The sequence below is a fragment of the Cotesia glomerata genome, unplaced genomic scaffold (assembly GCF_020080835.1).
Source record: "Cotesia glomerata isolate CgM1 unplaced genomic scaffold, MPM_Cglom_v2.3 scaffold_40, whole genome shotgun sequence".
Lineage (NCBI taxonomy): Eukaryota > Metazoa > Arthropoda > Insecta > Hymenoptera > Braconidae > Cotesia > Cotesia glomerata.
Genome location: NW_025404017.1, coordinates 2,261 through 14,482, shown reverse-complemented (window position 1 = coordinate 14,482; position 12,222 = coordinate 2,261). Strand labels below are relative to the sequence as shown.

At 29.1% G+C, this 12,222-nt stretch overlaps 4 protein-coding genes across 10 annotated transcripts; 2 read left to right on the top strand and 2 right to left on the bottom strand.

Annotated features, from left to right (window-relative positions):
- Positions 1 to 13: 13 nt before the first annotated feature.
- LOC123274520 (dynein light chain Tctex-type 1-like) lies at positions 14 to 1,184 on the bottom strand. Its single transcript, XM_044742170.1, has 3 exons — positions 1,093 to 1,184; positions 842 to 1,007; positions 14 to 575 (listed from the first exon to the last, which is right to left on the bottom strand). The coding sequence occupies exons 1-3, from the start codon at positions 1,114 to 1,116 to the stop codon at positions 418 to 420; spliced, it is 348 nt and encodes a 115-aa protein (XP_044598105.1). The 5' UTR covers positions 1,117 to 1,184; the 3' UTR covers positions 14 to 417.
- Positions 1,185 to 2,408: 1,224 nt separating this feature from the next.
- On the bottom strand, positions 2,409 to 6,596 carry LOC123274519 (E3 ubiquitin-protein ligase RNF146). 7 transcript variants are annotated; one of them, XM_044742165.1, is made up of 7 exons: positions 6,226 to 6,585; positions 5,766 to 6,011; positions 5,355 to 5,555; positions 4,724 to 5,014; positions 4,160 to 4,287; positions 3,902 to 4,062; positions 2,409 to 2,569 (listed from the first exon to the last, which is right to left on the bottom strand). In XM_044742165.1, exons 1-6 carry the CDS (start codon positions 6,284 to 6,286, stop codon positions 3,940 to 3,942), a joined length of 1,050 nt encoding a protein of 349 aa, XP_044598100.1. In that variant the 5' UTR covers positions 6,287 to 6,585; the 3' UTR covers positions 2,409 to 2,569; positions 3,902 to 3,939. The 7 variants fall into 7 exon arrangements, with proteins under 7 accessions (XP_044598100.1, XP_044598102.1, XP_044598099.1 ...); XM_044742167.1 differs by lacking the exon at positions 2,409 to 2,569 and having other exon boundaries at positions 3,537 to 4,062; positions 4,160 to 4,281; positions 6,226 to 6,593; XM_044742164.1 differs by lacking the exon at positions 2,409 to 2,569 and having other exon boundaries at positions 3,539 to 4,062.
- A 980-nt stretch (positions 6,597 to 7,576) lies between these two features.
- Positions 7,577 to 10,647, top strand: LOC123274518 (protein crooked neck). Its single transcript, XM_044742162.1, has 3 exons — positions 7,577 to 7,730; positions 8,434 to 10,396; positions 10,517 to 10,647. Exons 1-3 carry the CDS (start codon positions 7,695 to 7,697, stop codon positions 10,549 to 10,551), a joined length of 2,034 nt encoding a protein of 677 aa, XP_044598097.1. The 5' UTR covers positions 7,577 to 7,694; the 3' UTR covers positions 10,552 to 10,647.
- Positions 10,648 to 10,697: 50 nt separating this feature from the next.
- On the top strand, positions 10,698 to 11,873 carry LOC123274529 (trypsin-1-like). Its single transcript, XM_044742188.1, has 2 exons — positions 10,698 to 10,730; positions 11,544 to 11,873. Exons 1-2 carry the CDS (start codon positions 10,698 to 10,700, stop codon positions 11,871 to 11,873), a joined length of 363 nt encoding a protein of 120 aa, XP_044598123.1.
- Positions 11,874 to 12,222: the final 349 nt, after the last annotated feature.

Genomic DNA, 12,222 nt, shown 5'->3' with positions numbered 1-12,222 from the left:
AAAATTTGTCATATATTTTTAAGACTGAGAAAGTTATTATAACATCAGGAAATTTTCAAACAAATAAATGAATGTATTACAAAAATAAAATTATTTCGAAATTTTCACTAACTGATCTTTAAAATCCTTTGTATAATTTTACTAACATATGTAATTTGTTTACATATTTAAAAATGAAAAAATTGTTGGACGTCAGCTATCAAGATTTATGGATAAACACATCACATAAGTAATTTAAGATAGGATGATTAATTTCAATTGAATTTAGATTGCTAACTGCCTTACGGTATTAAATTACCAAATATAAATAAAATAAAATAAATGAGATAAAAGATAATATATGGAAATAATGTTGCTTAGCTGTATTTACTTAACGGATTATATATCTAGACAAGAAAATTAAAAAAATTATGTAGTTTAATTCAAAGCTAATGCGTAAATAGATAAAATACACATTACAGTCTTATTTTCCCATTTTACAGTACACTTAAAATCCGTGTCTTTATTCCAAAAACATGTTGAAAAAACATTTAGTTTTTCATAGCCGTCCTTTTTTGAAGTGATTACTGACGTCACTGAAAACAATTGACTCATTATTTTATGAAATTAAATTTAGCTCACTTTAAAATTTTTTAATTTTCTTTGAATAATAAATTTGTTCCAAAAAATTATTTATAAAAAAATACATTTTTTATTTTTAAAAATTTTTGCATGTCAATTTAAAAAAAATTTTTTTGTCATAATTTATTTGTTACAAAAATTATTAAAATGATCAAATATCTGCTAAATTAATTGTTATCATTATTTTTATACAAAATAAATATGTACATTAAATAATTACCTATGTATTTGAATGGCATTCCTAGTTTAGCCAAGTTAACCAAACACCGCTCCGAAATTCTTGCATCCCAAGAATTAACTTTTTTGAGCGCATATTCGTCTTCACCAACTATGAATTCTAGTGTACTTATCATCAAGTCACTCAATTTATCATATAAAATTTGATTCTAGTAGAAACAAATAATTATATTTAAGAATAATGAAGGTAATTTTTATTTTTTGTTTTTTTTTTTAGAATAGAGAAATACAAACCTGATTCGCTGTCATCTTTACCATGTGTAACCTCTATAGACTTTGTGAATTTACCGTACAAATTACACAAAATTAATATAACTAGAATTTAAATTTGCGCGCGCCTGACTATAGAGTTTGCATATATTTTCATGCTTATGATATATTCGACCAATCACTCCAATCACGTTACGAATAGTTTGCTTACATGATATATTTTCATATTTTTCATCTAAATTATAAAAGTGGAATTCAAAAATTTTGTTTGCTTAAGCAATATGTTAATAAAAACCAATTAATGAGTAATATTTGTCAGATACTGGGATCAAAAAATGAATGTGACTTGATTAAAGAGAAACAACGCATGTGTAGGTTAAATGCTTATTTAATTATATATACACTCAAGTAAATGGATACAAATTCTTCATAGTGAAAAATATTTATTTTGTATTTAGTAGTTGAATTGTTAACGTTTACAAGAATAAATATTTTACTACGACTAAATAAAACTTAGGATTACTTTATTTATTTTTTTTTGGCGAATTCTTATAGTTTTAGTTTTTATTTTAAAATTTGATCATCGAAACCAACAAAAAAAAAAAACATTTTATTAATTCAGTGAATAAGTCTAGAAAAATAATCCAAAGTCCCTACCTTGAGTAAAACAATTGAATATGGAAAAGTAGAATAAGTTTTCATTCTAAAATTTGAAAGAATTTAAAAATAAGTAAACTCGGTATAAAAAATAAAGCTTGTTCTCATGATTTTTATCATAATTACGCTAGAATAAATTTTATAAATGTTTTTTAATTCTTACATTTTTTCTAATGTGTCAAGTCTGAGATTTATTTTTCTAAAAAATAAATGTACAATATTTTGCCTTGCCATAAGTTTTTTAGATTAAATAAAAAAATTAAATGAAAATCTCCATCCTCAAAAATTTAAGTATTTCTATTTTACAATAAAATCTTTAGAATAAGATATGATACTAAGTTTGTGTAAAATAATTTTAAAGTATATTTTTTTTTCTTAAACATTATTTGATATTCTAAAATAACTTATTCAATAAGAGAGTAAATAATTTAATAAATAAAGTACAGGGAATGTAATGAAAGAAACATATAAAATTAAGTAACTCGTCTAAAATTTTGATCAGATATAACTTTTTTTATTATAAAGAATAATTTACATGAATATAATTGTAATAAACATAATAATTATAAAAATATGATAATTATAATACTCTCAATGTATGAATTTAATTTAGATAGATATTATAATAAGTGATAATATTAAAATATATGAAAAAGACTAAATAATCATAAAATATAATTGGATTATAAATATACACACACAAACTAAAATTTAGAAATTGAGAAATCTCCGAATCTTATATTATTTTATAATTTAGATCCTCATTATACGAAGTCTCGTAGTCTTTATTGAGCAATGAAGCAGCTCTCTAAAAAACGTCCCAGGAATCAAAAATTTATTTTATCTAAACAATATAAAAAAATGCGTATTATATTAAAAATAAATTTTTTTTATTTGTTAAAATCGTGATGAAAATATGTTCTTTTGAGAAACATTTCTTCTTAATAATTGTATATTTCAAATTAAAATAAAAGCTTTTAATGAATATAATTCTACTCTAAAATCGTGAAAATAAAGCATCACTATTTAGTGATATATTTATATTAATGAATGAAAAAAATTTTTTCAATAGTTGACCCTGCCGACCAATTTTGAATTGCAATATCTCGTGAATATATCGACTCATTTAGATTTAGTTTGCAATTTTCAACGTATTTTGTTATGCATACGATTATAACATTTCACTTTAAAAACGATCTGATGAAAATTTTTCGAAGTTATGTGAAAAAACACTTTTTAAAAATTTTTTCGACATTGATATCTCTTAAACTAATTCGAGAACTAGAGTACATACGGGGTCAAATTGACACCACTTGACTTTCGAAAAATTATATCTCAGAAACTATGCATTTTATCGGAATTCAGGTTATTACATTTTTGGTAGGTAAAACAATGCTCTTTTGAATACAATCATTATTATCCTGAATTAAATAGTTTTTAATGTTGAAAAAATTAATTAAAAACGAACCTATTTTCGAGAAATATTTTAGGATAAAAAATATTCTGGGCGTCAAACTGACCTCCAGTGTACTCCGAGGGTTAATGCTCCAAAAAATATTCTGATTTGTGTAGTCAATACATGCAGTCAATTAAATTTAAAGAGTTAAATAACAACTAAAATGAGCCAAGCCCGATGTCTCTACGACCAATAGTTTACGAGATATGAATTTTTTAATGTAAAAAAAATGCAGTTCTGCTCACGCGCTTGTAAATAAATAACTATAAACTCCTCGAAATATCATTCAATTTGCTTTTTTTTTTTTCTTTAATTATAGCTATTGTTGTCTTCTATAAGTCAAAAAATTAGTTAAGCTCAAAAGAATTTTTTCGACTTTATTTCCATGATTTTAAGTTTTTCAAACTTCGGCCTTAAAAAATAGTTAAAATGATCTGACAAGAAAATCTGAACTTAAGCAAAAAGAAAACACTTATTTCGAAAATTTTCCACAACTTTTGGATAATCCAAAAGTGTACGCCTCACACATGCACGCGCGTACACATACATGCATAATGACATTTTCATAGAAATAAACTGATCTGCTTTTTTGATTTCAAAATATGAAGATCTGATGAGAACTTAGTTTTCGAAAATTGGGATGAAACCAATAACTTCCCAATTTTTTTAAATCATTCATTTTTATAGTGGAAAAGTAAAAAATGAAAAAATAAATTATACCAAATAATAATGCTGTAATAATCGAAGTAATTGACGCCTTAGTTCCTTGATGGCCTATGATATGGATGACGGCATTGATGATTCTCATATTTAATGATTATCTTGACTTGGCGATGACGGCAAGTTGAACGATCACAGCAAGGAGGAGGAACTATGATGATCTGAAAATGATCCATCGTTGGTTGTTTCTTCAACTTCATTATCGCTATTTAATGACAAATGCCCTGTAAGCATTAATGAACGCATTTGTTCTAAAACCTGATGTAAAGAATCCGCCCGTTGGTCCGTCCTGTCGGTTAGAGGTGTTGCATCACCACTGGCGTGTCCTGCTGGAGTCTGCGGTGTATTACTTGGTGGTACTGGTGTACTTGCTCCATCTCCTGTTCCTTAAAGAGTAAAATATTTTGTATCAAAGCCAAGTAATATTTTCATTAGTTTTCAAAATTTAATCAAAATAAATATAATTTATTTCATGCCGTAAGATGGACGGTGGAGAAGAGTCTATCAACAATTAAATTATTATCATCTCAACATCTTGAAAAATTTTGATTTTTTTACTTTAGCAATAAACTGCGTAGTTGAATAATAAGATACCTTTACAATCACTTTCAACACTAGACTGTAAACTTTGAATTTTATTATTTGTTATTATAATTTAAATTTTATGTTTAATTTGGTTTATATAGCAGCTGAAATTGAGCAGAATTTATGCACTCTGCACAATTACTGCAATCTATTTTTTGGTCGTTAGGGGACATAGTCTTACGATCAGTTAATAAATACATCACGGTATTATACTCTAATATCAGTTATTAATTTTACCGGTTATATCGCTTGCTGGGCTAGCAGATCTCTCGGCTCCACGTATTTCACGGAATACTGGTTCTTCATCATGTTGATTGAGACGTAAACCAGCGATTCCTTTTTTTGGTGCATTTGATAAATCACGTTTAATACGGCGTTGGCGTGATGGATCATTACGACGCAGTTGTAACATAGACCCAAAGTCAGCAATATAAAGAAAACCCGCGATTAATAATTCGTATGTTCGTTTGCCTTGCTTATAAGCTGTTTCAAGTTCCAGACTTGTACGCTGATCATATTGCCACCAACCTGTAACAGATAACTGTTAAGCTGAGGCTACTTATAAATAAAAATAATAAAAATTTCCATTAATATATTAAAAAAAAAATTTTTTTTAAAACCATTTAGTTTATATTATTTTAATTTTATTGTTGTATAATATTAATGTTTTAATATAAAATTATTGTATATTATGTAAGCTTTATACAAAAAAATTTTGTTTGGAAATAATTTATTTTAAAAGAACTATACTGAAAAATTTTTAAATTAAAAAATAAATAAAAATTAATTCATTATTGCGAGGTTGTAGGAATTGAATTAAGTTCTACAAATATATTCAATCTAGACGTTAAAATTTTTCAACGAATACCAGCAATGCCTAAGTGTGGAACATTTTTTGTATCACGTTTAATATTGCGTTTACGTGCTGGTTGTAATTTCGGAAATTGGCAATAATTTTGAAAATCGATACAATAAACTGCGCCGCATATTAATAGTTGACACTCATTATGTCCAAGTTGGAATAACTTCTCCAGGTCTCGGCTTGTTCTAGGATCGTATCTCCACCAACCTAAATTCGATATCATATCAATTTCTATTAAATTTAAATAATTATCATTTTATCTTTTAATTACAATTTCATCAATTATATGGACACCATTAAATTATTTTCCATAAAAATTAGATTTGAATAGTAGAACATGATGAATTGAACTAAAGATTGAAAATTTTAAATTAATAAAAATTACTCTTGTTGATTCAAGAGATGTTAAAAATTTACCATTTCGTCCTTCATAAAACCACTGGTATTCATCCTCAACGACAGAGGCTGGTTGTTTTGTTTCTTCGACTTCAATCAGATTTGGTTTTTCCACAAAATCTGGCGGAATTTCTTGTCTACACATGGGACATTTTTTGCTTTGATTAGCAACGCCTTTGACGCACAAATAACAAAATACATGGCTGCATGGCAATCTTGCCGGATGGACACATATTTGAAGGCATACTGCGCACTCCATTGAGTTACCTACAAATAAACATTGATTATTTACATAAATAAATACTAACTCTTGAAAATAATTTCTGCCACATTATGTTTATAATCTGTTAAGTAATATCTGTAATGACTAAAAAGTAAAAAATTAATTAAACAACCCAACACAATTACATTAATTATACCAGATAACGTCAATGACTTCTAGAAATATACAGCCGTCATTAAAGAAAAAATAATATATTACCTTGACTTTCAGTTTTGTCATCCTCAGTTAAATCTATTGTTTCTACTTTAGCTTGAGCCATTTTTTTTTTATAAATAATTGTATATGTATGTAGGTACTACGATTTAGTTAAAATACGATCAATTAATGAACTTTTATGTATAATGTAAATAAACAAATGTGTATCTGTATATATTGTCGTATTACGCACACGACGCACTTTAAGGTTTACAACACAACAGCCATTTTTTTTTTTTATTTTCCTCAGCATGCGCTTGTTTATTCTTGAAGTTATTTACTCCGACTAATAATAATAATAGAGTTCTCGCAGATGTGATATTTTGCTACTTGGTTGGTCTACTGGTGTCACAGGTGTTTTCAACGAACAGAACAAGAATTAATTTTTAAGGCGCTTTTTTTACCTTGTATACTTGTAAAATAAGAATTCATAATTAGTATTACTAAAATAAAAGAATTTGACAATTTTTATAACTTTTTTAACAAAAACGTCATTTAAAAAAATTTTACTATAAGTATTGAAAATTTTTAAAAACTATGGATGCAATTCTTAATCTCATGTTTTCTTAGTGCTAATTTATTTTTTAAATAAACCAGAAAATTGTCAAATGTTTGCGATTATAAGTCATACTTAAATATGTATTTTTATTATTGTTAATAAATGAAACTTTTTACTGATTTTTTAATTATTTTTTTTATTAGGTAAAAGTGAACTGCATTGACCGATGGAAAAATAGCAGTTGAGTAATATTAGCTAGCTATTGATATTCGAATCAACCCTTTTGCATATTATTTTCCCACTTTAATTTGCTGACATAATAATGCATTTTCATATTCTGTATCAAACATTCTCTTGCATTTATTATTCATGTAAACTTGACCATTTGCAAAACATTAATTTTATCATTTTTAATATCTTCAATTTTTATAATTAATTGATAGTCGAATATCATATTGAAAGTAGGTAACATTTGAAAATTGTTTGAGTTTTAAAAAAAATATATATTATTAAAGAATTAAAATTTTAAAGTTTTTGTATGCTTGCTATTTTTACTTTCATATTATCGATTAAATTTAATCTTAAAAAAATTAAATAATAATTAGTTTCTCGTACCTATTCGAATACTTTCATCTTGTAATCCAGTTACGTCAGTGTTCTTAATTTATTCAATTATAATTTACCCGCTGAAAATTTCAAATTTAAGACAAGCGACAGTGTAGATGTAAATAACAAGTTTGCTTACTTTTTATGATTTCGTTAGCGGCGTTACTGTCGTCACTAATGAAAACAACTCCAATTCTCGAGCAACGTTGATTATACGTTTACGTTTATACAATTTACTGAGAGCGTCACATTTTTACAACAAGGAAATAGTTTATTAAAATTTTGAATATTTTATTTGATTACATTAATTGTAATAGTACTTATCTATTTTAATATTAACAAATTTTTTAGTGATTAATTTACCATAATGGAAAAACCACAGAAAATGCCCAAAGTAGCTAAAGTAAGTATTATAACCTCTTCAATTTTATTATTTTTTTTGTTATTATGAATGAATAAAAAGATAGTTTGATTATCAGCCCGAGTACCTGATCCAAATTTTAGACAAAAATCAAATTTATTAATTTGATGCCACATAATTTAATCGAGTCTAAAAATCATATTAATTGACTTGAGGATGACATGAGATTTCATGTCAAAACGTGGTAACAAATTAATAAATTTGATTTTTGCCTAAAATTTGGATCGGGTACTTAGGCTGATAATCACACTACCTTTTTATTAAGTAAAAACAACGATCTTTATATCACATATTGAATATATTATTTTCAGTCATAGTATTTGGTAAATAAAATTAAATTGGCAATTTTTACAATCATTAAAGTATACAAATTTCAATAATTCTTTTTTCTCTTCAAAGTAATTACTTATTTTAAAATAAAACATAAATTCTTGATAAGTTGTGTTTCCATTGATACTGATAATAGTATAAATTAGAAATTTTTTTTCAATTGAAAAAAAAAATTGCGTCATTGAATGAGACTACTTAAAAACATTAATTAAAAACATATATTTTATGTTGTGCCGCTTCATTCTCTCTTTTTATTGAATTTATTCTAATTGGTTTCAAAATTAATAATTTAATTTCTAAAATGTTAATATTTATTTTTTTAACAATGTTACTAATAAACATTCGAATTTTTCAGGTAAAAAATAAAGCACCGGCTGAAATTCAAATCACTGCAGAACAGTTATTGCGGGAGGCCAAAGAACGTGATTTAGAAATACTTCCACCTCCACCGAAACAAAAAATTTCCGATCCCCATGAGCTAGCAGACTACCAACATCGTAAACGTAAAGCCTTCGAAGACACCATTCGAAAAAATCGTATGGTAATTTCAAATTGGATCAAATACGCAAAATGGGAAGAAACTCAAAAACAGATCGCTCGCGCTCGTTCTATATACGAACGAGCCTTGGATGTGGATCATCGAAGTATAACACTTTGGTTAAAGTACTTGGAAATGGAGATGAGCAACCGTCAAGTCAATCATGCTCGGAATTTATTTGACAAAGCAGTCACTATTCTTCCACGAATCAACCAGTTTTGGTACAAATATACGTATATGGAGGAAATGTTGGAAAATATCGCCGGAGCAAGACAAGTTTTCGAACGTTGGATGGAATGGGAACCTGATGAGCAGGCTTGGCAAACTTATATCAATTTCGAGTTACGTTATAAAGAACTTGACCGTGCACGACAAATATATGAACGTTTTGTAATGATTCATCCTGAAGTCAAGAATTGGATCAAGTACGCAAGATTTGAAGCTAATAATGGTTTTATTAAAGGAGCACGAAGTGTTTATGAACGTGCTGTTACTTTCTATGGTGATGAGATGATCGACGAGAAACTTTATCTCGCATTTGCTCGGTTTGAAGAATCTCAACGAGAGCATGATCGTGCTCGGGTTATATATAAATACGCTATAGATCATATCCCTAAAGAACGAGCTGAAGAAATTTATAAAGCATACACCATTCATGAGAAGAAGTACGGGGACCGAGAGGATATCGAACTAGTAACTGTGAGTAAACACAAGAATAAATACGATCAGTTAGTAGAGAAGGATCCTTACAATTATGACACATGGTTTGATTATCTGAAACTGATGGAATCTGAAGAAAATCACGATCAGACTCGGGAAATTTATGAACGTGCTATTGCGTACGTACCTCCAAAAAAAGAAAAAGAATATTGGCGTCGTTATATTTACCTGTGGATTAACTACGCACTATTCGAAGAACTTGAAACTCAAGATCTAGATCGCTGCCGTAATGTTTATAAAGTTTGTCTTCAATTGATTCCGCATAAAATTTTTACGTTTGCAAAAATTTGGCTTATGTATGCAAAGTTCGAAATTCGTCAAAAAAATTTAGACGTCGCGCGTAAATTTTTGGGCACGAGTTTAGGAATGTGCCCTAAAAACAAGCTGTTCCGTGGATACATTGAATTGGAAATGGGGCTACGTGAGTTTGATCGCTGCAGAAAACTTTACGAAAAATGGTTAATGTACGAACCGGAAAATTGTACTACTTGGATGAAATATGCCGAATTAGAAACTCAGCTAGTTGATCTAGATCGTGCACGTGCAATTTATGAGCTTGGATTGAAGCAGCCACGACTAGATATGCCGGAATTGTTGTGGAAATCGTACATCGATTTTGAAATTTCACAAGGGGAACCACAGAATGCACGACAGCTATTTGAGCGGCTGCTTGAACGATCAATTCACGTGAAAATTTGGATAGCTTATGCCAAGTTTGAATTATGTAATGAGTACGAAGATGTGGATCCAGTTAGTGTTGCTAGACGAGTATTTGAACGTGCTAATACTGCATTGAAAATGAATGGAGATCGAGAAAGCAGAGCTATATTATTGGACGCTTGGAAAGATTTTGAAATGGATAAAGGTGATGAAGACAGTAAAAAGAAAATTATGGATAAAATGCCGAAAAGAATCAAGAAAACTGTTAAGGTCATGGGTGAAGATGGGATGGAAGGCTGGCAAGAAATTTATGATTTTGAATTTCCGGAAGATGAAGCCAAGCAAACAACGATTAGACTTCTCAGTACGGCCAAAAATTGGAAAAAAGCCATCGAAAAAGGTACTGAAGAAAATTAAAATGTGTAGATAAGATACTTTTTTTTGTATAATATTGTAAATAAAAATGCGTTTTAAATTTTTTAACCAAAGCTTATAATTTTTATTTGGTTAAAATGACAAGGGTGGATCTCTTCACACAGTTATCAATGTGATTAAACACGAAGATTTCAAAATCACTGAAAAAGGAATTCCATTAAATGATATTGCCTTGATTGAAGTTTTTGAACCATTTCACTTTGACGGAACTCGTCAATCCGTACAACTTTTAAACGCTAATGAACAAGTTAACCCGTTGAGGACACATGGGGTCCAGTGGACCCCAGGCGAACTTTGAGGCAATTTTAAATTTAAAAGGAGATTTATAAATGAGTCTCATTTACGACTTATTTCATTGATATTCTTGAAAATATTTCTATTTTTTTATTGTAATAATTATAATAAAAAAGTTAAGTGGCATGATGGCCGAGCGGGTTAAGTCATTATCCCGTTAGTTCGCTCGCACATCATGCCGTCAGGCGAGGGTTCGAGCCCCGACGGTTGTTCGAATAGTTCCTACACCAACCGTCGGGGGTCGCTCCGGTAGCCGAACTGTACTGGCATGGGTTTTCTTCTGTGGTTTCCCTATCGCCACTATTCCAACAATCGATAGAAAAGGGTGAGGAATAGGGTAAATACAGTACAGAAAGCACAAGTCGGTCCACAGCCGCGTGATAATAATAAAGAGTTGAGTATACAAATGTGCGAAAAATAAGGTTGATTATGTAGTGAAAATACAGGAGTGAAAAGAGGATGTGCTGGGGTCCAAAAAAGCGTTGAATAAACAAGGACAGTATAAAAACACAGGACGGTGGCGCACTCGCGGAATGCGACAGCTACCATCTACCCAGCCTTGTAAAAACCGAGAACCGTATACAAGTAAAAATCGAAATAAATATAATAAAAAAGTTTTATGACAAAAAACTAAATCTTTCTATATTATTTTGCATGTTTAAATGTCTTATTTTCATTTTAAGCGACTGACCGAAATTCGTATTCGGTATTTTTAAATTATTAGAAATTAAAAATAACTAGTAAGATATTTAGAGGGAATGTTATATTAAAGTTTGGTGCCAATTATGAGTTAATACATCACATAGGAAATTAATTAGAACTGTTTTGCTGAGTGGGATCCACTGGACCCCGTGTGTCCTCAACGTAATTTTTTCGAGGTGTGTCCTCAACGGGTTAAGCCTGGTTCAGTTGGTCTGGTTGCAGGATGGGGCAAAACAGAAAATGGAGACTATCCAAATTATTTATTGAGTGTTGCCGTCTTGACTATTCCTAAAAGCCAGTGTGATGACAGCTACTACGCAATCGGTGGACTTCCACAGGGACAAATTTGCGCGGGTTATCCGGATGGTCGATATGATGCTTGTAACGGAGATGGTGGCAGTCCATTGGTTATCAATGATCGACTTGTTGACTACCCGGGAGTCTAAACTGATATTTCAGCCTATAGATCTTGGGTTTATCAAAAACTGCAGGAAAACTCTAAATAATAATAACAATCATTTTTTTTTCAATATGTACTATTCAAACACAATTTTGTCATACCATTACTTCAAAGTAAATATTATGTACTTGCAGAAATAAATAATAATTTCTTATTCGTTATTTGAACTTCAAATTAGTCTTATATCTATTTTTCATTTTAACATACGCCGATCGACAATATACATTTACAATAATAATATATTTTAAGTATAGATATAATTCATTGTTAGATGAAAAATTCAAGAGTTGCACAGCAGAGAAAAATTAAAGAATAATAATTGATACGTAGAAAGG

What these genes read in the sequence shown, in the direction of transcription:
- LOC123274520 (XM_044742170.1), bottom strand. Translation starts at nt 1,116, where the DNA reads ATGGTAAAGATGACAGCGAATCAG. An exon ending in TAAAGATGACAGCGAATCAG is followed by an intron (nt 1,008 to 1,092) that starts GTTTGTATTTCT and finishes TGTTTCTACTAG; the next exon opens with AATCAAATTTTATATGATAA. An exon ending in AATGCCATTCAAATACATAG is followed by an intron (nt 576 to 841) that starts GTAATTATTTAA and finishes AATTGTTTTCAG; the next exon opens with TGACGTCAGTAATCACTTCA.
- LOC123274519 (XM_044742163.1), bottom strand. Translation starts at nt 6,286, where the DNA reads ATGGCTCAAGCTAAAGTAGAAACAATAGATTTAACTGAGGATGACAAA. An exon ending in TCCACACTTAGGCATTGCTG is followed by an intron (nt 5,015 to 5,354) that starts GTATTCGTTGAA and finishes TATCTGTTACAG; the next exon opens with GTTGGTGGCAATATGATCAG. An exon ending in CCCAGCAAGCGATATAACCG is followed by an intron (nt 4,288 to 4,723) that starts GTAAAATTAATA and finishes TTACTCTTTAAG; the next exon opens with GAACAGGAGATGGAGCAAGT.
- LOC123274529 (XM_044742188.1), top strand. Translation starts at nt 10,698, where the DNA reads ATGGGGTCCAGTGGACCCCAGGCGAACTTTGAG. An exon ending in GACCCCAGGCGAACTTTGAG is followed by an intron (nt 10,731 to 11,543) that starts GCAATTTTAAAT and finishes GAAATTAATTAG; the next exon opens with AACTGTTTTGCTGAGTGGGA.
- LOC123274518 (XM_044742162.1), top strand. Translation starts at nt 7,695, where the DNA reads ATGGAAAAACCACAGAAAATGCCCAAAGTAGCTAAA. An exon ending in AAATGCCCAAAGTAGCTAAA is followed by an intron (nt 7,731 to 8,433) that starts GTAAGTATTATA and finishes CGAATTTTTCAG; the next exon opens with GTAAAAAATAAAGCACCGGC. An exon ending in GAAAAAAGCCATCGAAAAAG is followed by an intron (nt 10,397 to 10,516) that starts GTACTGAAGAAA and finishes TAAAATGACAAG; the next exon opens with GGTGGATCTCTTCACACAGT.